The sequence below is a fragment of the Rhinopithecus roxellana genome, chromosome 9 (assembly GCF_007565055.1).
Source record: "Rhinopithecus roxellana isolate Shanxi Qingling chromosome 9, ASM756505v1, whole genome shotgun sequence".
Lineage (NCBI taxonomy): Eukaryota > Metazoa > Chordata > Mammalia > Primates > Cercopithecidae > Rhinopithecus > Rhinopithecus roxellana.
This window is the reverse complement of record NC_044557.1, coordinates 117017487-117042328: the sequence shown is the minus strand read 5'-3', so window position 1 is coordinate 117042328 and position 24842 is coordinate 117017487. Positions and strand designations below refer to the sequence as shown.

The 24842-nt window shown below is 37.6% G+C and overlaps 1 protein-coding gene and 1 pseudogene across 14 annotated transcripts in view; one reads left to right on the top strand and one right to left on the bottom strand.

The window, feature by feature from the left end:
* Positions 1–16983, bottom strand: part of LOC104664492 — a 32444-nt pseudogene extending 15461 nt beyond the window's left edge.
* Positions 1–24842, top strand: part of STAU2 (staufen double-stranded RNA binding protein 2) — a 348991-nt gene that overhangs the window by 115961 nt on the left and 208188 nt on the right. For all 14 annotated transcript variants that reach the window (XM_030937273.1, XM_030937277.1, XM_030937275.1 and 11 more), the window contains 3 exons: positions 19156–19315; positions 20870–20977; positions 23437–23649. In XM_030937273.1, coding sequence (XP_030793133.1) covers positions 19156–19315; positions 20870–20977; positions 23437–23649 — 481 coding nt within the window. The remainder of the gene's footprint in view (positions 1–19155; positions 19316–20869; positions 20978–23436; positions 23650–24842) is intronic.

Genomic DNA, 24842 nt, shown 5'->3' with positions numbered 1-24842 from the left:
CAAGTGATTCTCATGCCTCAGCCTCCTGAGTAGCTGGGATTACAGCTGTGTGCCACCACACTTGGCTAATTTTTATATTTTTAGTAGAGACAGGGTTTTGCCGTGTTGGTAAGGCTGGTCTTGAACTCATAGCCTCAAGTGATCCACCGACCCCAGCCTACCAAAGTGCTGGGATTACAGGCATGAGCCACCACACCCGGCCCCTTGCTGCTAATTCTAACATCTCCGTCATTTCAGGATAGTTTTCTACTGATAGTTTTTTTTCTCTTGGAAATGGATCATTTTTTCCTGTTTCATATGTTGAATAATTTTGGATTGTATTCTGGACATTGTAAAATTATATGTTGTAGAACCTAGATTCTGTTATGTTCCTCTGAAGTCAGTGTGTGTGTGTGTGTGTGTGTGTGTGTGTGTGTGTGTGTATTTTAGACAGGCCTCACTCTGTCACCCAGGCTGGAGTGCAGTGGTGCAATCTTGGCTCACTGCAACCTCCAACTCCCAGGCTCAGGTGATACCCTCACTTCCGCCTCCAGAGTAGCTAGGACTATAGGCACATGCTACCATGCCTAGCTAATTTTTTGCATCTGTGTAGATATGGGGTTTTGCTATGTTGCCCAGCCTGATCTCTAACTCCTGTGTTCAAACAGTCCTTCCACCTTGGCCTCCCAAAGTGTTGGGATTATAGGCGTGAGCCACTATGCCTGGCCAAAAAAATTTTTTAGGCAGGTAGTTAGTTGGCTGAAATCTCAACAAAACTTCTTTCTGTACTGGGTGACAGGCACCTCGAATTCTAATCTCTTAGCTAAGTTTCTTTGAATTGGTTCCAGGACTGTGTGTGTGGTTCAGGGGTCAGATAGAGATTCAAACAGTTTTATACGTAGAATATGAAGCTCCCTCTCTTTCCAGATTATTTATTTATTTAGACAAGAGTCTTGCTCTGTTGTCCAGGCTGGAGTGCAGGGGTACGATCTTGGCTCACGGCAACCTCTGCCTCCTGGGTTCAAGCGATTCTTCTGCCTCAGCCTCCCGAGTAGCTGGGATTACAGTTGCCAACCACCACGCCTGGATAATTTTTTTATTTTTAGTAGAGATGGAGTTTCACCATATTGGCCAGGCTGGTCTCAAACTCCTGACCTCATGATCTGCCTACCTTAGCCTCCAAAAGTGCTGGGATTACAGGCGTGAGCCACCGCGCTCGGCCTCAGATTTTTTATTTCTAATAATTCCTCCTTCATATTCCAGAAGCTGTGGAATATGAGCCCTTATCTCTGGGTCTTCAAACCAGTAAGACTGTTTTCTAGTGGCATTTTAGCTATTTCACATGGAATAGATGGGCCTGCCTTCAAATTCAAGCTATTAAAAGAAAAAAAAGGGAGAGAAATGTATCCTATGTTGCTCTTTTTTTCCAGATGTTAACTTGCCTCCAGTGTCCACCTGTTTCATTCACTTTTTGGTACGTTTAGATGATTTGTTTTTTACAGTTTGTTCAGAATTTATCGTTTCCTGCAGGAGAATCAGTTCAGTGAGAGTTTACTTGACCATACTGGAAATAGAGTTACTGCTTTATTTATTTAAGAACTGTTTAGTATCCCACTGTGTGATTTCTCTGTAATTTATTTAACTTCTTAGTCCTGTATTCATGGACATTTAGTTGTTTTGAATCTTCTGATGTTATCAGTGTTGCAGAATATATCTTTATACATACACATGGTGAGACATTCTTACGGGTACTTGGAGTACATCAACAGACATTTCTGTCCTCATGAAGTTTACATTCTAGTTGGGGGAGATAGAAAATAAAAAATAAATACAAGTACATTGTATAGTAGATTAGAAAGTGAAAAGTGCTTATATAGGAAGAGTAGGGCCTGATTTGAGTTAAGGAATGGGAATCACAATTTGAATTAGAGAAGTCTTACTGAGAGGTGAGATTTGAATGAAGACTTCTAAGAAGGTGAGAGAGTGAGCCTTGAGGATGTCTGGGGGAGAAGCAGGAGATCAGCCATTGTAAAGGCCCTAAAGTGGAGGCTTGTATGGTGAGTTTGAGGAGCAGAAAGGAAGCCAATGTGTCTAGAGAAGAGTAAGTGAAGTCGTGAGTGGTGTAAGAAGAAGCCAAAGATATGACTGGGAGCCAGATTTATGTAAGGCCTTGTAGGCCACTGTAAAGATTCTGGCTACTACTCTGAATGAAATGCAAAACCAATGTAGGTTTTTTTTTATTTTTTATTTTTTTGAGATGGTGTCTTGCTCTGTCACCAAGCTGGAGTGCAGTGGCACGATCTCGGCTTACTATATCTTCTTCCTCCGGGTTCAAACGATTCTCCTGTCTCAGCCTCCTGAGTAGCTGGGATTACAGGCGTGTGCCACCACACCAGCTAACTTTTGTATTTTTAGTGCAGACAGGGTTTCACCATGTTGGCCAGGATGGTCTCAATCTTTTGACCTCGTGATCCGTCCACCCCAGCCAGTGTAGGTTTTGAGCAACATAGTGATGTGATCTGACTTTAATTTTTGAAAGAGCCATTTTGCTGATTAAGAGAGCAGTTGGGAGGTTATTACAGTAATCTAGACTAGAGATGAGGCTGTTTTGAATGTTTTGGAGTTTTCTACCAGTATAATTAGGTGAAGAATGATACCTCTTTGGCATTTATTTTGCATTTCTTTAATTATGAATGAGGTCAAACATCTTCTCATATGCATAAAGTCATTTATATCTCCTTTTCTGTGGTCTGTAAGTGTATATAACCTGTGCTATTTTTTGTGTTGATTCAGTGGGCTTTTTCTTTTTTCTGAGGTGGAGTCTTGCTCTGTCACTCAGGCTGGAATGCAGTGGCATGATCTCGGCTCGCTGCAGCTTCTGCCTCTTGGGTTCAAGCAGTTCTGCCTCAGCCTGCTGAGTAGCTGGGATTACAGGCACCCACCACCACACCTGGCTAATTTTTGTATTTTTAGTAGAGATGGGGTTTTACTATGTTGTCCAGACTGGTCTTGAACTCCTGGCCTCAGGTGATCCAGCCGCCTCAGCCTCCCAAAGTGTTGGGATTGCCGACATGGGCCACCGTGACTGGCCTCAGTGGTCTTTTTCTTACTGACTTGTGCTCAGTATTTTTTAAAGCTCCTCATGCACTTCCAGTATATAGGCAAAGATGAAACCACTGATCTAGCCCATCCTCATCATGTACCTGCCTCAAGGTCAGATCATACCCAGTGTTAAGAGGTACTTGGAGTCTGCAGTCACAAAGTGCATTCACTCCCAGCACTTCCCTGTCCGGTCTCACATGCATCCTTTCACTTTGAACTTGTCCGTCTCCTAGTCCTGATTGCTTTATTCCCACAGAGCTGAGAACCTGGCCCTTGCTGGTCCTATCTCTCCCTTGCAATCATTCACTTTTACGTTGAGAGGAATATAGTAATGTAGTATTGTGGTTAGGGGGGCTGTAGAGCCACTCTACCTTCATTTGAAACCTGGCTCCACCTAGGCCAAGCAACCTATCTTCTCTGTTTTTCAGTTTCTTCAACTGTAAAATGGAAATGATAACAATATGTATTTGCCTTATCAGGCTATTGTGAGGATTAGATGAGTTACTGCATGCTCAGTGCCAGCATATAGTAAACCAGTTAGTAATTGTTAGCTATAACCTATCCTTCATTTAACAAATATGTAGTGGACTCCTTTTAAGTGCTGGGTATCATGCTAGATACCATACCCTAGGGTGTCAGTGAATATGACTCCCTTTTTCCCTGTGTATGAGCAGAAATCATCCCTTTTGTAGCCTTAGAACACTATTCCTGGAATAGCATACGTATCATTTACTCAACTTTTTCCTTTGTTGAGGAATTATGAGGTCTAATACAGGGTTCTTAAGCATTTGCAGGGGAATCTGGCCTTTCTAAATTTGAGAAGTAACAGGATATACTTATTTTGATTATATTAGAATTATATTTTGATAAAACAAGAGTCAAGTGACAACTAAGATTATAAGTTTAGCTCTTCATCTGTTTGATTTTATCATGAGTTCACCAGCTCTGAAGTGTTCAGTTTCTGGCCAGAATTTCTTATACATAACTGAGGTGATTTTAGCTTCCTGAGAGATCACCATGGTCATACTCTTGTCAGTCTTGATCACTGTCCTGCTTTGGAGTTCTCAGAGTCTTACAAGCTCAGATTGTATTGCAGGTTTCTAAGTCTCATAAGAAGTGTCATCCTCTGCAAATAAGATTATATGGTCTTATTTGCAAACTTTTTTTTGTTCTCTTGAGTGAATTTTTCAGGATAACAGAGAACAACAAGTAAAATTTGCTTAAGATGCATTCTTTCTTTACTCCCATGTGGGTCTCAGATTTTCAGAATTCTCCATGTTGTTTTCTCAAATACTTAAGGAACCTTATATACACTGGGTTTGAATGACTTATTGGTTTGCTTGACATCCTGTCTTTGTAAGAATATGTGGCAGGCTTTCTCCAAATCAATAAAGGCAGCAAGACTTTTTTTTTTTTTTTGAGACGGAGTCTTGCTCTGTCCCCCAGGCTGGAGTGCAGTGGCCGGATCTCAGCTCACTGCAAGCTCCGCCTCCTGGGTTCACGCCATTCTCCTGCCTCAGCCTCCCGAGTAGCTGGGACTACAGGCGCCCGCCACCTCGCCCGGCTAATTTTTTGTATTTTTTAGTAGAGACGGGGTTTCACCAGGTTAGCCAGGATGGTCTCGATCTCCTGACCTCGTGATCCGCCCGTCTCGGCCTCCCAAAGTGCTGGGATTACAGGCTTGAGCCACCGTGCTCGGCCGACTTTTTTTTTTTTTAAGGTACTGAACTTAATAGTTGTTTACATATTCATTTTAAAATGGAAATAAAACTATCTTATATTCTGATCTTTTCTAAATCCAAATCAGTTCTTTATGTTGGCTTTCAATAGTCTGTATTTCTAATGCAATATAATACAATATTCTTAATATTATACCTACTATCAGCAAGTATTTTTTGCCCTTGTTCTCTTGCTCATGTTCGTGTGCTGTCTCTCTCTCCCTTTCTCCCTCTGTCTTCCTCCCTCCCTCTCCTCCCCGCCTTCTTGCCTCCCCCTTATCCCTCCTCTCTCTCATTAAGATAAAAATGAGCAACTTCGGCTCTTTGGCTGTTCTCTTTTGTGGGTGGATAAGATGTAGGATCATAGGCCGTAATGTTTGGACTATATATTTAATCATCTCAGGTATTATTCTCATGATGGCTTACTGCTTTTTTCAGTTTGAGTTTCCTGGGAGCTTATTATTCATTAATTTCCCAGGCTTTTTCTTGGCTTCAGTTACAAGGACCTTGACCAACTTGCTTTATTTCCTTACAATTTGTTGACATTCTCATGTTCTCTGGTCAAGATGCACTTCTTTAAAGATAAATGAGTTACTAGACTCCTGTACTGTAATTGACTGACAGGTCACAGAACAGACTATATAGAACAGAATCCCAAACATGTAAATAAACGACCTTTAAGACATAAGAAAAAGAGAATTTTTAAAAATTGTAGTAATGTTATTATTTTATGTTAAATTCTTCCAGAGATTTACTTAGTTGGTTTCTACTGGTTTTTATAATAGCTGAATTTATCAGCTTATCTTCTGCACACTGCTTGGTGTTTTGAACTGCATTGGCATTCTTTTTTTATTCCTCTTTTTTTTTTTTTTTTTTTTTTTTTAGAGATGTGGTCTCACTCTGTTGCCCAGGCTAGTGTGTAGTGGTAATCAACCACAAGGGTACATTTGATGCTGAGCTCACTGTACCCTTGAATTCCTGGACTCAAGTAGTGCTCCTGCCTTTGCTCCTGAGTAGCTGGGGCTACAAGGGCATACCAACATGCCCAGATAATTTTTTACGTTTTTTGTAGAGACAGTCTTGCTGTTTAGGCCAGGCTGGTCTCAAACTCCTGGCCTCAAGTGATCCTCCGGTTTTGGCCTCCTAAAGTGCTGGGATTATAGGTGTGTGCCACTCTGCTTGGCCTAGATTGGCATTCTTGAGTGACCAAAACGTCAGGTCTCCTAGACAGGCATGAAGTGGTGTTCTTCTGGGTATGTTACAAGCACTGATGGGAAACTGGGGGTGCCACTGACCATATGAAATGAAAGTCTAGAGATTCTGCCAGCATAACCACAGACGTTTCCTGGACCTCCCCCAGGAGCTGGTGGCTAAGGGTATTATTTACAGGGAATAACCAAAAAAAAGCCTGAGAGATGCTGAATCTCCATGGAAACATTGTAGAATATCAAAGAAGGCTGATGGATTAATTGCCAAAAGGGGAAGAGGGCAACAACTATGATTTCCTGGGGCTACTATGTTCTGACACAGCATGTACCTTGCATAGGGTGACACAGCCAGTGAAGGGCTGAGCTGGCCCTCCAGCCCAGGAGTAATATGTCATCAAAGTTTGTGCTTTTTCTGCTATGCTACACTAACTCATGTAAACATCCACTCTTTGGGAATAGTAGGATGTCATGATGACTGACTTATTTCAGAATATCTTCAAAAACTATTTTATCCACAGAAAAGAATGTCTTTGGCCACACTTTGTATTTAGTGTGACTAAAGTACGTGTATCCATATTGTGAACAGGAATAAACCATCATAACCCGAGGCCAAAACTGTTAGCCTTTCAAAGCTCTAAGTATTACTTCAGCCTCCTTTCTATGTGTGGTAGTCAGACTGGTTATCAGTATTGTCTCTTTACCAATATCGTCTCCCTTGTTTGTTGCTGTGTTTTACTTCAGGGTACGTGGCAAAGATAAAGAGGATTCGATAGTTCTCAGCTTAGTGTGCATCCTGGAATAAGAGCCACAGTTCACACTGACTAACTGATGTAAAAGCATACCTTGAGTATCTGCAGCAGTGCAGGAAAAGGAGAGCGTAGGTAATTAAAATCCACATAGTACATTCCCCAGAGGATTTGTGCAGGAAAAAATTTACAAATTAATTTAAAATGACTGAAAATTATGAATTGTTTAACAATCCAAAGTACTTTAAAAGTGGAAGAGTTTTCTAAAAGTTCCAAGTACTGTAGTATTTTAGCAAATGTTGCTTTTTTTACACTTTTGATATTAAATAGTATGAAAGGATCCAGGTAGTTGAGCAAAGTTCTTTTTCCTATTTCTCTGAAAAGCATCTCTATAAAACATAAAAATAAAAATAAAAAAATTAACCAGGTGTGGTGGTGCACACCTGTGGTCCCTTTTACTTGGGGAGGATTTCTTGAGCCTTGGAAGTTGAGGCTGCAGTGAGGCATAATCGCACCACTACACTTCAGCCTGGGTGACAGAGGGAGACCCTGCCTCAAAAACGAAAAGTGGGCTTAGAGTCAGACAGTGGTATTGGCTCCAGATAATCTGTATAATTCCAGTAAATCATCTGGTTTGGATTGTAATGAACCCCCTAAAGTGTATTACTCATAGCCGAAGAAATTTCTAAGATGGTTAAATGATTACTGTCAATAATCTGAGACTGCTTGCATTGCCTAAAATCTTACAGGATATCTCCATGTGGCAGTTCCAGCTAATAAATTATATTTCTACTTTCAGTTTCTATGAAGCTACTTTAAAACCCTGCAATTGTTTTTTTAAACATATGTGTCCTTCTGATGATTGTGAAACTATGAAACAAAATGATTTTCTTTTAGATTCTTATCACAGGTGAGAAGATAAAGTGTTGTATAAAATAATGTATTAAATGTACCTATTCCTTGGCATATATGTTTAGATTTTTAATTATAATTTTTATGATGTGTTGGAGCCAGCATTTTCCTATAGAAATATAACTCAAGATTTAATATTGGGCAACAGTGGGAAAATGGGATTTAGTATGAAAATATTTGCTTTATGTAAACCTTTTTATGAATGCACCTAATGTATAAAGTGAAGTCAAGCTGTAAAAACAATTAGCTGGAAAAATGCCAAGTAAATTTTTTATGTTCCAGTGAGTATCTATTAACTACACATTACTGTTATCATTAAACTGTATGCAAATGTATGACTAAATTCATTTAGATTTGAGTAAAAGAGACAGAATACTAGAAGTATGCAGTAAGTATAATTAGTTTGCATCTACAAACCAAGCACATTAATCTTTCTGCAATACCGCTGATGTAATGTCTCCATGTTACTTTTGGGAGTATGTGAAGTGGGCAAACATCCAAAGTTGATAGTTAATTCTGATCAGCAAAAGCACTGGAGTAGATGCCTGGACTGGACATTGTAATAAAGCAAACAGTTTCTAAACTTCTTGGAAGATTTTAGTGCTAACATAATCGTCCATTTGAATCTTTTATTATAGACATTATAAAATTAATTTATCTAAAAGGAGTGTAAACCCTCTTTTAAAAAATCCAGTATGTTTGTATCTTTTATACTTTCATGCTTTTTATACTTTTAACAAACTTTTCAAAAACATATGCTTGTGGACTTAAAATAATGGAGAGACAGAAGTTTTGTAAGTATTTTCTAGAGCTCGTCTCATGAATCCTTTTGGTGCTGGGAAGGACTTGAGGGATTTTCTATACCAGTTGTTTTCAAAGTGCCTTCTCAGAGAACCTTTAACCAAAGATAATATCTGCTGCTGGAATTAAATAATAAGAATATTCTTACAACTCATAGAAATAATAAGCCATATTTTCCATAAGTTTTTTAGTACTTAAGATTCTGCTTAGATTACTAGCATGCAGTATTTAGTAAATATATATCGAAAAGTTAAAAGTGGCTGGGCACAGTGGCTCGTGCCTATAACCTCAGCACTTTGGGAGCCTGAGTTGGGAGGACTGCTTTAGCCTAGGAATTCAAGAGCAGCCTAGGCCACAGTGCCTGTCTCTACAGAAAAAAAAAATTAGCCAGGCATGATGACACACGCTTGTGGTCCCAGCTACTGAAGAGACTGAGATGGGAGGATTGCTTGAGCCCAGCAGGTTGAGACCGCAGTTAACCATAATCATGTACTGCACTCCAGCCTGGGTGACAGAACGAGACCCTGTTTAAAAAAAAAAAAAAAAAAAACTTATATTTTTAAAAAAATTGTATGTTTTTGAATTACAAAGTGTATGTGTGTACATATATATCTATTTGAAAATTGTCCATCAGTACATAGATATGCTATATTTCATGAAAAGGGTAATAATTTTCAACTGGTTTGTCACTTAAATAAAGTTGAAAGTTGCTACAGACAAAATTGTTTTTGTTACTCATGGCTCTTACAGAACATAAGGCTTCTTGTCCAAAGTCTTTATAGATCTAGTAGCTGGAACTTAAATCCAGTAGATCTTATTCTAAACCTAAAAGTATTTTCCTCTGTCCACACTGTCAGTGTTTTTTGTTTTGTTTTGTTTTTTTTGTTGTTACAAGGTTTAATGAGTATATACTAGCTGTGTTCCCATTCAAGTAAGAAATAAGAATATTCTTTATCAGCTGCTATTTAGTATTCTTTTGGAAGTTTGGGTCAACAAAATTAGTAAAATAAATTGTGGAAAGAAATAGGAAAAAAATTCTGGAAATAATAGGAAAATCCTAATTTTTTCTTATGAAACAGTGAGAGAATTAACTAAAATCCCATTAAAGACAGGAAGAGCACTCTCTAAGGCAGATGAGTACAAAGTTGACATTCAGGAATCAGAAGCCTTCGTATTCGCAAACAGGGAAGAAGGCCCCTGTGAGGAGGCCCTTCTCAATCTGCAGCATGTGTAAAAACCACCTAGGCTGTTAGGCAATGTGCGCATTCCTGGACTCCATCCTGAATCCCTTTGGACAGCCCTGAATCTGCTTTTTAGCAAGTGTTTCTAGACCCCATTAGGAGGTCGATGTTTTCTATGTGGGAGCACACTTGAGAAATACTACTCCAAGGAACCCCCTACCCCCACCTCCCGCCACGTTCCTGCAGCATCACTCCGCATTTCTCCTGGTTTCCACAGTGCTAGCCATTTACCTCTCAGACAGGCCTGCTGCAGCACCCAGAGGAACACAGTGGCAGCACACTGGAAGAAAAGGCCCCCAGGTCGCCTTGCAAGGGACCCATCTTCACAGTTACAAAGTGGGAACACTTCCAGCACTGCTTTGCTTTTCAGCCACCATAGGGGAGGCACACCTTACTGCTTCTGCCACACACTGTCTGACCACCCACATCTAGTGGGAGGGCAGGAAATAGGGTGGTATCCTTTAGCACCTGAAGACTTTGAGCAGAACCTCCAGGCTGGGTGCACCCTTTTGTCACCTGCCAGATTCAGTGTGGCTGCTTTTCACTAGAGTTGATCACCTATTTCTCACCAGTCCTATGGCCACCTAATTGCTGTGTGTTCTACTACCTCCCAGTTGGAATGAGCGGCAATGCTTGGCAAAACTGTAACTGGTTAATTCCAGCTCCTCTGACTCGGCTGGAGTAGGAAGCTACAGAAAAACATCTATGCTGACTAGTCCAGCTTGATATAATAACCACAGTCCTTAAGTGAAATTGTAGCACTGCCTGCAATCCTATATTTTCTTGGGCAGTTCAGTCTCCTAATTTTAGAGATGACTTTTCCTGCTCTATGGAATGGCTTGCCAGCTACTCTCTTCTTGCCTCTCTTCTGGTAAAAACAACAAGATCCTTTTAAATCATGTCTGATTGTGCCACTTTCCTGCTTGAAACTTTCCAGTGGCTTCCGTCATGTGGAATTAAGTTCTGATTTGCTGCCAGGTGACTTCTCAGACCTAGTTTCCTACTGATCATTCCTTGACTCAGGGCTTGTCAGGTAGAAGGAACCCTTGCTCTTTCTCAAAAATTGACCAACCAACATGTTATTTCTGCAGGGCCTTTGCACTTGCAGTCTTACTTGCTTAGAGCACTTTTTCTTTCTGGCATTTCCATGCCTAGAATTCTCACTTTATTCAAATCTGTGTTCAAATGTCACCTCCTAAAGGAGCCCCTGTTACTCTTTTTCCATACTGTGCTTTATTTTTCTTCCTAGATCATCTCATTTGTTGATATGTATATGTGTGTGTATGTGTGTACTTACTTGATTGATAGTTTCCTGAGGGCAGTCCTCCATCTCTAGAAACTAAAACTCCATCCAAGCATGAAGTAGGCCTTTAATAAGTTTATGTTGAATTATTAATGTAATTCACATACTCCCCTGGCAATTAGATAAGAGTAGGAAGACCAGGTCAGTAACATCCTAGAGTGTAAAAGGGGAGGTCTTTTTACACTTCCCTTTACAAAATTTGGTAGGCTGGTTTGTGGGAGTCTGTCAAGAATGTGAATGAGAGTAAGTGAGATCACCTACAAAAACTGTCTTGTTGGTGAGAAACAAAATAGAACCCCAGGGAGTATCAACATTTTTTTAAAAAATGATTTTTATTGAAATAAAATTTATGTAACACAAGATTAACTATCGTAAAGTATACAATTCATTGTGCATTTAGTACATTCACAGTGTTGTACAGCCATCACCGTGCTCTAATTTCAAAACATTTCTATCACTTCTAAAAGAAGCCCCATACCTATTAACAGTTACTCCCCAAACTCTGTCCTCCCAGCTCCTGGCAACCACTAATCTACTTTCTGTCTCTATGGGATTGCCTATTCTGGATATTTTGTCTAAATGGAATCATAGAGTATATACCCTTTTGTATTCTATCTTCTTTCACTTAGCATAATGTAAGTTCATTCATGTTGTAGCATGTAATTATACTTCATTCCTTTGTATGACTGTAAAACACTCCGTTGTGGGGACATACCACATTTTATTTATTCATCAGGAACTTCGGGTTATTTCCACTTTCTATTAGGAATAATGCTACTGTAAACATTTACATACAAGTTTTTGTTTGAACCCCAGTTTTCATTTCTCTTGGGTATATATCTAGAAGTGAAACTGCTGGGTCAAGTGGTAATTCTGTGTTTAATTTTTTGATGAACTAGTAAACTATTTCCTATAGCAACTGCACCATTTTACATTCCCACCAGAATGTATGAGGGTTCCAATTTGCCATGTCTTTATGACTTTTTTAAAAAAAGCTATAGCCATCCTGGTGGGTATGCAAAGTAGTGTCTTATTGTGGTTTGGATTTGTATTTCCCTAATAAGAACATTTAAACGTGGGCTCCAGATGGTTGGGTTAAAAGGAGACAAAGAATGAGCAGAGAGGAAATAGGACTTTGCAGTCAACTTGGTCTTCCAGACTTAACAGTGTCCCCAGCATTGCCTTTGGCAACTGATATTTGGCACCTGACTTTTAGCGTACAGAGATCTTCAGAATCTACCAGATCTCATACATCTAGAGAGACTTAAGTTGCTTTGATATTCCAAATCCAGCATGACTTCTTCAGAGTTTATAGTTAGTACTTCTGCAGTTTATAGTGTTCATCTATCCGGTTCATTCAGAGGCAGCATGGTGTAGCAGTTATGAGCATGGGCTCTGGAGTGAGACTGCCTGAGCTCAAATGCGGGCTCAAGTCGGGTGGCCGTGGGAAGGTTAGTGAATGTCTCTATTCTTCAGTTTCCTCATCTGTAAAATGAAGTTGGGTTGTGAGGATTGAGTGAGATTAGTATCTAAATGCTTGGAATAGCGCCTGGCACATAGTAAGTAAGTGCTTTGTATGTTTTTGCCCTAATTATGATAATGGTGATGTGATAATGATTTATCTATATATCCATTTAGAGAAGGGGCAAGAATAGGTTTATGTTGGTTCCAAGTATGTGATTGAGGGTGGTGATTGTGTGTTTACAATAATGGGGCTCTTTGATAACATGCTGTGCTTTGCATAGTCCTGATTATGGCACTACTGTCAGTGATACAGTACAAGTTACTTATTCTCTTGGTTTGTGTTCTGTATTCCATAAGTCATTCTACTAATTTGTCAAATTTAATTTTGAACACAGATTTACCTTTAGACAGGGACTAGACTTCCTTCAATTAAGTGTTTTTTTTCCATTTTTATTCTAGTGTTCCATATTATTTTTTAAAACTTGAAATTATGAGAGGAAAGAACATCATTTATAATGCTATCATTTCAAAACACCCTATCCTAGCTTTTAGTGCATGTCTTTCTATATTTTCCTTTAGGCATTTAAAATATACTTACAGTAATTCTACAAATAAAATAGAATATCCGTATACCTCTTTTAAAGCATATTTTCAGCTGACCTGTGAATCTTTTCTAACCAGTCCTAATATTTGAAATTCCTCAAGAATTAACAGTTAGATCTCATAAAAGATATATTTTTCAAAATTTGTAGATATGAATAGAGAAATAACTGTCTCCTATCTAGATATTTTATATACATACAAATTTGAAAATGTGCCAGGGACTATTTTATAGCTCTATGATAAAAACCTGCTGTTTTTCTATAGCAAGAAAAAGAATGCTTAGCAGTGCCAAAAAGTGTACAAAGAATCAAAATAATTGACATGTCATTTGAATTCTTAGTTTTGGCCTTTAGGGTTCTTTAAACATAAATTCTACAAATATTTTGCAGATAAGTAAACTGAGATAGAAAGGTTAAGTGACATTTCTGTTTCCAGTCAATGTTAGAAATAAACACAGAAATCCAAAGCCTCTCCTTATTAGATCAGAAGATAGCATTTTCATATATTTTAAGATGTAAGTCTGTAGAGGAGATATGAATGTTTAAGCTGTGTCGAGATTTATGAATAATGCTATCAAATAGAATGAGGTAATTATTTTTCAATTTGTAAAAATCCTAATGTTATTTGGGATATGTCTTTCTCACCTTGTAAAAATGATGCTTAGGAAAGTGGAGATGTTGGAGAATAAAACAGTCACAGAATGATAGGGAAGACATACGGGATTTTAGTTGTTTAGAAAGATAATACAAAATGAGCCCATAAAGAAGGCATTAAATGAAGTAACTTTAGGGAGGATGGCAAGGACATGTGGTATAAAAAGTTGCTACAACTAACAGTCAAATATAAGTGAATGTAAAATCTTTCCTTTACTCAGGAAAACTATAAGGAATGTCAAGTATTAAATCAAAGGAACCAGTATACATTCTTTCTTTACTGTTGTATTGACTTGTGGTATCTTGAAGATAGGCAGAATCTCAAGACTTGTTTGGGATCTAAAGGAAAGGAAGATTCTATTTTATTTTAATTTATTTTATTTACGATTTTATTTATTTTTTGCAAGACTTCCAGCAGATAAAAGGCAAGGAGACATGGAGATAAAAAGGCCTTGCAAGCAGCGCTTGTCAGATTTAGGCTGTTAAGTAATGTGGCACACAATGCTCATCATTTTGATGTTTTACTTCGATTTTACATCATGCACTTGTGTCTCTTTGATCTGGCATGCTGCGGAAACACAGTGTTTCGTCATGGTTGTCTGTTTGTTTCAGCAGCCATTGACTCAATAAAACATCGCTGAAGTCTATTAGTGGGCCTTAGTTTAGATCCCTTGCATTAGTTTCTCTGGCCTTCCATGAAGATAGACAATTTAGTAAACAAAAATGAACAAAAATGGAAGAAGATAAAGCAGATTTTTAGGAAATTCCATATGGAGTTTCCTGGACTCTGCAATTAGGCAGACTTAAATTTGACTCCCGGCAACTCTTTGGAGACATTTGTTACCTCTTAAGGTGACCTTGGGGACATCTCCTGCCTTACCAGGCTGTAGTGAGGATTAAATGAAAAAGAGATATGAAAGACCTAACCATTGTGCAGTAAGCAATGTGTGTGGTCTCTTTCTTGAATGGACTTTGAAGCAATTGCCAAGTCACATAGGCCACATTGTGTGATGTGATGATAATCTTGGACCTTTATCGTGCAGAGAGTCAGCAGGGCAGCTTAAAATTATGGTTCCCTCCTCAGAAACTCTGATGCAGCAGATCAGGCTTGGATCAAAGGAATCTTCATTTTTAACAAGCATGGAAAATAATTCTGATGAAAGTAGGATCTTTCAAATCCCAAGACTTTTTTGGGATTTAAAAGAAATTCAACCATTTGACCCTGAAACTTAAATAACTTGGATGGGTGAGTTTTCTTGGTTCATTTTTTAACAGTAATCATTATGGGGATCTAAACATTGTCCACAAAATTCTACTTGAGAAAAATTATTCAAGAATAGCTATATCTGCTTAGGTAAATATACTAATTTGTAAAAATATGTACATCACTTATTATAAGTACTTTGTTAGTCTGATCTCATGTTACTATGAAGAAATACCCGAGACTGAACTGAGTGATTTATAAAGAAAAGAGATTTAATTGACTCACAGTTCTGCATGGCTGGGGAGGCCTCAGGAAACTTACAATCATGGCGGAAGGCACCTCTTCACAGGGCAGCAGGAGAGGAAATGAGTGCCAGCAGGGGAAATGCCAGACGCTTATGAAACCGTCAGATCTTGTGAGAACTCACTTCCTATCATGAGAATACCATGGGGTAAACCACCTCCATGATTCACTTACCTCCAACCAGGTACTTCCCACGACACATGGAGATTACAATTCGGATTACAATTCAAGATGACATTTTGAGTGGGGAGACAACCAAACCATATCAAATACCTTACCAAAGTGAGCTTAATACGTGAAATAAGTGAAAGTAGAAGGAAATCCATTAAAAGGAACGTATCAATCTTTATAGTTAATAAATTTTGGGTATTACTTTACCAAAGGAAATAAGTATTTTGAGACCAGACCTATCACACAAAAACCATTCTGCATCATCTCCCCTGTAATTCAATCTGGATGCAATTAATGAGAGTGCCCTGGCTAATCTTGATTGTCATGATGGTATGAGGAGATGTGATATATAAGGTATTCAAACCATGTGGGGTATATTATTAAGAATCATTGTTAAGTAAGAGGATAAAGTGAAACAGAATGAAATAAGTCAGGCATCCAGTTTCGGTATTTCCTGTTGTTAGTGCTAGAATTTTTACGTTTTATGTTAAAAATGCAACATACTTAATTTTTCCTCTGATACTTACCCAATGTAATTTATATATACATATATATCCACATGCATGCACATACACATACATTGAGCCATATTTGATGACCAAAAAGGGAGAGGCCCCAAGGGCTCTTTGGTGTGCAATTAATATTTTGGCCAGAAAATCAGCAGATTGTTTCAGTATGGTTATGTGTTATGACATCATATTCCAGTAAAGTTATAATGAACAGAAATTTTGTTTGTCTCTGTGGCAAACCAAAATGAGTTTTGTAATTGTCAGCAGGCCTTAGTGATTATAGTGGCGCCCACTCCCTCTACTGTAGTTAAAGGTCTGTTAGCATTTCAGTTGTGGACCTTCTATTTTCAGAAGTTTATAATTAATTGTAAACATTTGCTCTATGGTGAAAGTTTGCCATATAAGATCTCAGTTCAGGAGTAAATTTCTGTTGTCAAATTGTCTGTTTTAAAGTTTTATAGTAGCACCAGTTAAAAATAAAGTTCTGTGGAGGTGGGAAAACTGAATTTTGTGAAATACAAAGTGAAAATGACCAGCGTTATTCATATTAGTCTGTCAGATTTCTGCATTAAAGGGATTAAAATAAGTTTCTGCATTAAAGGGATTAAAATAAAATAGATGATAGGAAATTGTGCACTCCAGTACACAATATTTAGTTATTGTAACCAAAAAGCAAATAATATTGTAGTTTTTAATGCTTTTTAATCTTTGTTTATAAAAACACATTTGAAATGCTTTATCTTAAATTAATAGAAAACTGTAGTTCAAGAAAATTGATTTTAAGTTAAGCGTTTAAAACAGCAACTTTTTCTTTTTTTCATACTCTGAATTCCTCTCCTTCATTTGACACTGTTAATTACTGCTGTCCCTGACATTGTGTTGTAATTTTTTTTCTAACTTTGACCCTTTTTCATCTCTTTCACTGCTGTCTATTGTTTCCTTTGAGCTTTGATCATAGGCATTAATCAGTTCCTAGCCTTAGGCTCTTTTTTGATTCCTTTACACTTACCCTTTCCAGGTGCTTATCCACTTGCATGGTTTCAATTATTGCCTCACAAATCTGCATCTTCAGTACCAATCAGCATTTCTAGTTCTTCACCTTCAGTAAACCTTCATTGATTAGTCCCATCTGCCTGGTGAATTCTTACATGATGGGCTCTTTCCAGTTTATCTCAGGTTGAACATAGAGCATCACTACTTGGATGTGCAGTAATTATCTAAAATATAGTAGGACCTCAATTGGACTTCTTTTTGCTTGGAAGCAAACATTTTTAAGGACTGGAGTGATTTTTAACTAATTTTTTTCAGCATTGCAATTGTAAATCCACCATTCCATCAAAATCGATTCTGTTTATTTTGCTAAGTTGCTCAATTCAGTGGTCATATTTCTCAGTCATCATTTTACTTGACCTGTTAGTAGCATTAGATACAATTAATCCCTCCCTTCTCCTTGATAGACTTTTTTTTCCCATTTGGCTTTCAGGAAGGACATCGTGCTTGCTTGCCTTTTCTCCTATCATACCCTCCCACAGAGTTCTCATTGTTTTATGCCTTTAAATACTGCCTATATATTGATGATTCCCAAATTTTATCTCTACCTTGGACCTCTTTGCTGAAGTCCAGACTAATAAATTGAGTTGTTCACTTGACATCTATACTTGGGTGTCTAATAGGTCTAATAATCGAACATCTCCAAAACAGAGCTGTTGAAATCCACCCCCAGCAAACCCATTTCTTTTTTCAGTCTTCACTGTCTCAATAGATGGGTACTTCGTTTTCCAGTTGTTTAGTTCCAAAACCATGATGTCATCCCTGACTCCCCTCTCATATTCCATAGCCAGTCTTTGGGTAAACCCGTCATCTCTATTTCCAAAATTCATCTAGAAACAATGACTTCTCGTTACTTCCATTGCTACACCCTAGTTCAGGCCACTGTCACTTTTCCCCTGGATTATCCCAGTAGCCTATTAGATATCGTTGCTTCCAGCATTGTTCCCCTACAGTGTGTCCTCAAAATAATAATCAGATGGTTATTTCAAGAGATAAATCCGATTATGTCACTTCTCTGTGCAAAACCTTCCAGTGGCTGGTCATTTCACTTGGGGTAAAAGATGCTTACAGCAATTTGTAGGGAAGGCCCTGTGGAATCTTGCCACCTCTACTCGTCTAGCTTTTCCTCTCTCCCTAAACTTTTGCCAGAGAGGCCTCCTCCGAGTTACTTGAACATGCATGGCACACTCCTGCCTCGCTGCCCTTGCTGCTGGTATACTCTCTGCTTCAGATGCACTGTTCCAGATATCTGCATGGCTTGTTCCCTAACTTATTTCAGGTCTTTACACAATTGATATTTTCTCAATGGAACGTCTCTTGGCCACCCTATCTAAAAACTACCTCCCTGACACTTCTGAACCCTTTCCTCTTTACTTTTTCTTACATCTGTCTCTGGCATACTAGGTATTCTACATATTTTTCTTATTGTTTATCTTTGCTACTCTAAGTGTTGTTGTTCATTGTCACAGTCCCCTGTCATATAGAAGACACTCCATAAATAATTGTTGAATTAATGGATTTTATCACGTATCTTAATTTTTTCTCCTTAATTGCTTTTGGTTTTTTTTGTTTCTTCTTACAGCCTCTATTATCTTTTCATATCTGCATTATTGCAGCTTTTTAGTCACATGTCATTAGCCTCATTACCTCAGTCACCATAAAATGTATGAATATAACACTTCCTGCTTAAGAATTGGCCTAAACTCCTATTCCTTTGCTGAATCTGCTCTCCTTATTACTTTGCATTGTACTCAGTCCATTTCTCTGCTCCTGTATTTCTAATAATAATTATCTTCTGCAAAAAGCACAGTAATCTACATGTTGTTGCCTGAACAGTCTTGCCTGACCCAGCCTCTGTTGCAGCTTCACCAGACTGTTCACTTACTTCTGTCAAAATCTAACCAAAAACTTCTCACCAGGAAGTCTCCTGTGATATAATTAAATAATTTTTACTGTATTATTTTATGTTTAATGTTGTATTCTATATATGTTTTTCATGGAGATCAGTATAAGCTATTATCTATAGATGTATTGACTCACATTTTATCGAAGTATATTTTTGAGGTTAAAATTTTATTGAGTATAGCACATTATATAATTGGTATCATTTTAAACAAAATAAATCTTATGAATGATTGTAGAGTGGTTTTATTAAGCTAACTTTAATGTTTTTATTTTCTTATTTTAGGTATCATTGCCCAGTGCCTAAGATCTTTTATGTTCAGCTCACTGTAGGAAATAATGAATTTTTTGGGGAAGGAAAGACTCGACAAGCTGCTAGACACAATGCTGCAATGAAAGCCCTCCAAGCATTGCAGAATGAACCTATTCCAGAAAGATCGCCTCAGGTGTGGTGCTGGTGCATGTGACAGTCTCTTCTTTCTACTTTCCCAGTGAAACAAATCAGTGCATTTTATAATTAAAATAAATAAACTGTTCTGTTAGGAAGAATACTAGAGTGAAGACCTGCTAAGATTTACGTCTCAGACTGTCTACTATACTTGCTTCATGTGTTCCTGCAGGATGACTATACCTTTCAGAACTTTGATTCTTCCTTTGAGTTCGCTTCCCAGGCAACTGGGGATTTGGGGATGTATATGAGGATGAGAAATAACATTGATTTGGCTTATATTTCATACTATGTTTATTGAATATAGATTACATTGTGTGAATATAGAATCAAGGATTTAAAGTGGAAGAGATTTTTTAGATTTTTTCAGTCCTCCTTTGTTTTACAAATAAGGACATTGAGTCTGTTCTTGAGTAATCTCACTCATTCTCCTGGCTTCAGCTACTTTCTTGACTGACTTCAAAATAGTATCTGTAGCTCAGGCATGTCCTATACATAGCATAGTGAGCTTCCTTTTTTTTTTTTTTTTTTTTTGAAATGGAGCGTCGCTCTGTTGCTCAGGCTGGAATGTGGAATGCAGTGGCGGGATCTCGGCTCACTGCAACCTCTGCCTCCCAGGTTCAAGCGATTCTCCTGCCTCAGCCTCCTGAGTAACAGGGACTATAGGCGCATACCACCACGCCTGGCTAATTTTTTGTATTTTTAGTAGAGATGGGATTTCACTGTGTTGGACAGGATGTTCTCGATCTCCTGACCTTGTGATCCACCCTCCTCGGCCTCCCAAAGTGCTGGGATTACAGGTGTGAGCCATCGCGCTCGGCAGCATAGTGAGCTTCTTACTTACCCTACAGTTCAAACTCTACAGTTTTCCTTTCCCCAAACCAATTGTTTCTTTCTCCTTTGATATTTATCTTAATGGCAGACTTGGGTGTTTTTCTGCTTGTACTCTTTCATGAGAGCTCCTGTCTATTTCTTGATCTGTTTTCCCATGAGATCATACACTTCTTGACAGCAGGAATACTGTCTCTTTCTCTCTAATAGTTACAGTGGGTTCAGCATATATGAGGCCTTCCAGAAGTATGTGTTAAATAAGTGAATAAGATAAACCGAGGCCTGTGCCAGACATAGATCTCCAACTAGGATGCTCCCGGTTTGCATCCTGCACTCTTTCTGTAACTTCATCCTCATAGATCACATTGGAACACCAGTGGTGGGGGAATTCCTGGGTGTTGGGGGTTGGGTGGGTAGAGAACTTTAAAACAAGAGAGCCAGGTCTAGGGATGTAGGCTAAACTCAAATTAGTGTATGGTTGAGTAAAAGATTTCCAGTCTGCATTAAATGCTTTTCCTTCAAGGAAAACAAACTAAAAACCAAGTAACAGAAAGCCTGGCAGCAAAGCTCTTGACTGCTGTGGTTACAGGACAATGCAGCAGATACAGTCTATAGTTTGTTGTTTCTTCTTGTAATTTGAATAGGCCATCTTGACTGTAGAATAAAAGTAAAGTTTGTTATAATGTCACGATTCAGTGTTATCCTATTTTTTGTGATTTAGAATGGTGAATCAGGAAAGGATATGGATGATGACAAAGATGCAAATAAGTCTGAGATCAGCTTAGTGTTTGAAATTGCTCTGAAGCGAAATATGCCTGTCAGTTTTGAGGTATGTACTCGGTAGAGATCTTCCCATTTTTTCCCTTGCTCTGGTTATTTTAAACAAACAGACAAACAAACAAATAAAACTAACTGGTATACTAGTATCCTGCAAGAGTTAATGTGCTTCTGTACGTTCAAACCCGGTATAACAAAATGATCTAAGCCCTGGTGAAAATAGAAATCATGATGATAACACAGATTCCTTCTGATTTTTTTATTTTCTGTATTAAGCCTTTTGTATACATGATATTTCAATTTTTATAAAAGTTATTTTCTGGGTGTAGATAATTTGTGGTATCCTATAGGATTTGGTATTTTAAATAGGATTAAATTAAATTTATTCAAGTTAAGATTTAGTGAGGATTAAATTAAATTTATTCAAGTTAAGATTTAGTGACACATATGTTAATATCCAATTTTTTTTCAATTGTGTGGAGGCCAAAATATGTTTAACTTTAACCTCGACTAACAAAATCACCAAGAAGTAAGATGTAATGAAGCAACTCTTGACTTTACAGCTAGATAAATATATCGCAAATATATTCATAAAATTGTGTGAAATTTCAAAAAAGAAAACTTAAAAAAATAATTGTCATAATACTTCCCTTATTAAGAGGTCACTAATTTTACAACTTATGTCTGGAAAGTAGGCAAGAACCAGGAAATAAGCTGAAAGAGTTGTGGATAATCTTCCCTCACATTGTATGACATTCACCTACTAGAAAGCTCCCACTTCTTACTCATTGGCAGGATCATTTGAGTTGGACTGAGAAACTGTTAGCTTTCTCTTGGACACATTCTGACAAGTTGCATTATCTCAGTTGTCAGTCCACAGCATGTTAAAAGCAGCAAAATGAGGAAGTCAGGGAGAGAATGTACTTGAGAGCCTATTGGTCCAGCAAGAAATGATACGGAAAATTTGGAAAACTTGTGCTTATACTAAAAAATTATTGGGATTTTTTTTAAACGCTACAGTGAATAGGAACAGACAGTTTTATTATTCTTAGATGTTCTTGGGAACATCAATATATTATGGTATAGGATATCTGATGTTTATAATGATGATCTAATGTGAACAATTAAAGGTTAAATATTTAGTATTCTCTATTAAGTCAGTAATATCTATCTATCTATCTATCTATCTATCTATCTATCTATCTATCTATCTATTTAAATTGAGAAGAATGTCCATCAAAGTGTTTAAACAGTTTTGGTGTTTCAACTAGTAAACCTAAATTACTTGGAAAGTATGCTTATGATAAATTCCTTATCCCTAATAATGTCACCTTATTGATATATTGCGGTGCTTTCATTCCTTTTCCTAATTAGTATCCAATATTAGAAGACAGAATTTCAGTGTAATGTTAAATAGTAAACTACTTAAATAGGGCATCTTCTATAGGTCAGAATTTTGAAGGAGACTAAAGTTTTGAGTCCTCAGGATTTGGAAGACGTATTTCCTCCAAAAGCTGGCATAGTGTAAAAGTGAGAGCAGATTAAACAAGGTTTAGTAACATTACATTCATAGTTGACAGATCCATAACTCATTGTTCTAGAAAGCTAGGATTTTTTTTGGCATACCTACTTACCTTTTTAAAATCATGCGACAAGAATAAATTTCCCTTTCTATAAAACAGCCTTTGACATCTCTATCAAAAACAGCTTACTTTTCATCCATCAACTGTTTTTGAGAGGCTTCCACAGGCATGGTGCTTTGTGGTTTATAGAACTACACGTTTCTCCAGTAATTTACTCATACATAGGAGAAAGTTAGATATATGTAATTATATACAAATTATCATTCTAGATGGCCTATCAAATATGGTATCTAATCTAATGGTATTTTTTTTTTTTTTTTTTTTGAGACGGAGTCTGGCTCTGTCGCCCAGGCTGGAGTGCAGTGGCGCGATCTCGGCTCACTGCAAGCTCCGCCTCTTGGGTTTACGCCATTCTCCTGCCTCAGCCTCCCGAGTAGCTGGGACTACAGGCGCCCGCCATCTCGCCCGGCTAATTTTTTGTGTTTTTTAGTAGAGACGGGGTTTCACCGTGTTAGCCAGGATGGTCTCGATCTCCTGACCTCGTGATCCACCCGTCTCGGCCTCCCAAAGTGCTGGGATTACAGGCTTGAGCCACCGCGCCCGACCTCTAATGGTATTTTTGATGTTCTTAAATTTGTGCTCCATAAGACATGGAGAAACTGTAATTAGAATTATCTGTTTTAAACTAATAAAAAATCATTTTGACTGTGAATCAAATGTGTTTATTTAGATTTCTTTTGTTTCAGCTGTATTAAGCATCAAGTATCATAAATAGTTCCAATAAAATACCTTCATAATAGCTTTCTTAAAGAAATACTATAATTTTGGCATAATACTAATTTTGGTGTTGATATGAATATTAAGTCATACTATAAGAATACATCTTAAGTGCCTATCCATTATTTAATATTTTACTTGTATTTAATAGGTTGTTAAAGAAAGTGGACCACCACATATGAAAAGCTTTGTTACTCGAGTGTCAGTAGGAGAGTTCTCTGCAGAAGGAGAAGGAAATAGCAAAAAACTCTCCAAGAAGCGCGCTGCGACCACCGTCTTACAGGAGCTTAAAAAACTTCCACCTCTTCCTGTGGTGGAAAAGCCAAAACTATTTTTTAAAAAACGCCCTAAAACAATAGTAAAGGTAAGTTTGTGTTTGTGAACATCAGTCAGTTTTACTAAGTAAATATTATAGTAGCTATAGATAAGCATTTTTCTATAAGTCAGGTCCCTGAACTTACAGATTGTATACAGTCCTGAAATCAGGGCAGGGCATGTGACTATAAATTAATGACAGTTCTGTTTTGCTTTTTAAATACTTGTGCACCTGAATTTGTTCATCAAATAATCATAATCTTAGGTATTTATATATTTTTTTTGTTGTTTAAAAAGTGCTTCCCCATTCATGTCACCTTTACTATAACTCCTCATGACTGTGTAAGGTAGATGATGTTAGCCCTCATTTTACAAATAAGATTTTACAAAACATGTTCAAAGAGTTTGCCCATTTTTATTCAGCAGTCATGTCGAACCACCTGAACTGCTGTCTAATCCAGTGTTCTTTCTGCACACAAAGCTGTTACATAGTAACTTCTTAGGATATCATGAAATGGTAACAGGATACATACAAAAAAACATATGACTAATACTAACACTGATAGCTGCAGCAGCTGGAAATCATAAAGCACTCCATGTGCCAGACTTTGTCCCAACACTTTGCATGCTTTAATCACATTTAATCCACATAGTAACCTTATGAAGTAGATGGTCTTATTTTGTTGCCATTCATTCAGATGTGTATACCTTGAGAAAGAAGAATATAGAGCATACAGCTTTTCAAGATGTTGTGACTCTTTTATTGGGTCAGAATTTATTTACGTTAGTAAGAGAAAAAAGGTAAATATGAGAGGAATGAGATGAATCAGCATTTAGTAGAGGACAGTGCCCGTGAATGCTTGACATGTATGACATGTCTGGAGCTAGAGTTTTGTGTTTCCAGAGAAAGCCTTAAATTGCCAGCATTTCAGTTGCTGGCTCAGCCTCACTGATTTAGCAGCCTTCTTCTGATTAGGCTGTACTAATGAAGGATTACAGATAAATATATTTAATCTCAATGGATTTCTTTTGTTTTGATTGCACAGTGGCACAATTTAGGTATTTTTACAGGTTTTATACCTTTGTACCTTTGTTTTATTTAAAAATACATACATACATATATACAAAAATAACTACTTAAATACTTGTTTTTAATGAATGCTGACATTACTTCACTTAGAAGATGTAGTAGGTAATGCATTCCATGAACTGGAATTACATGTTATATGTAAGATAGACTAA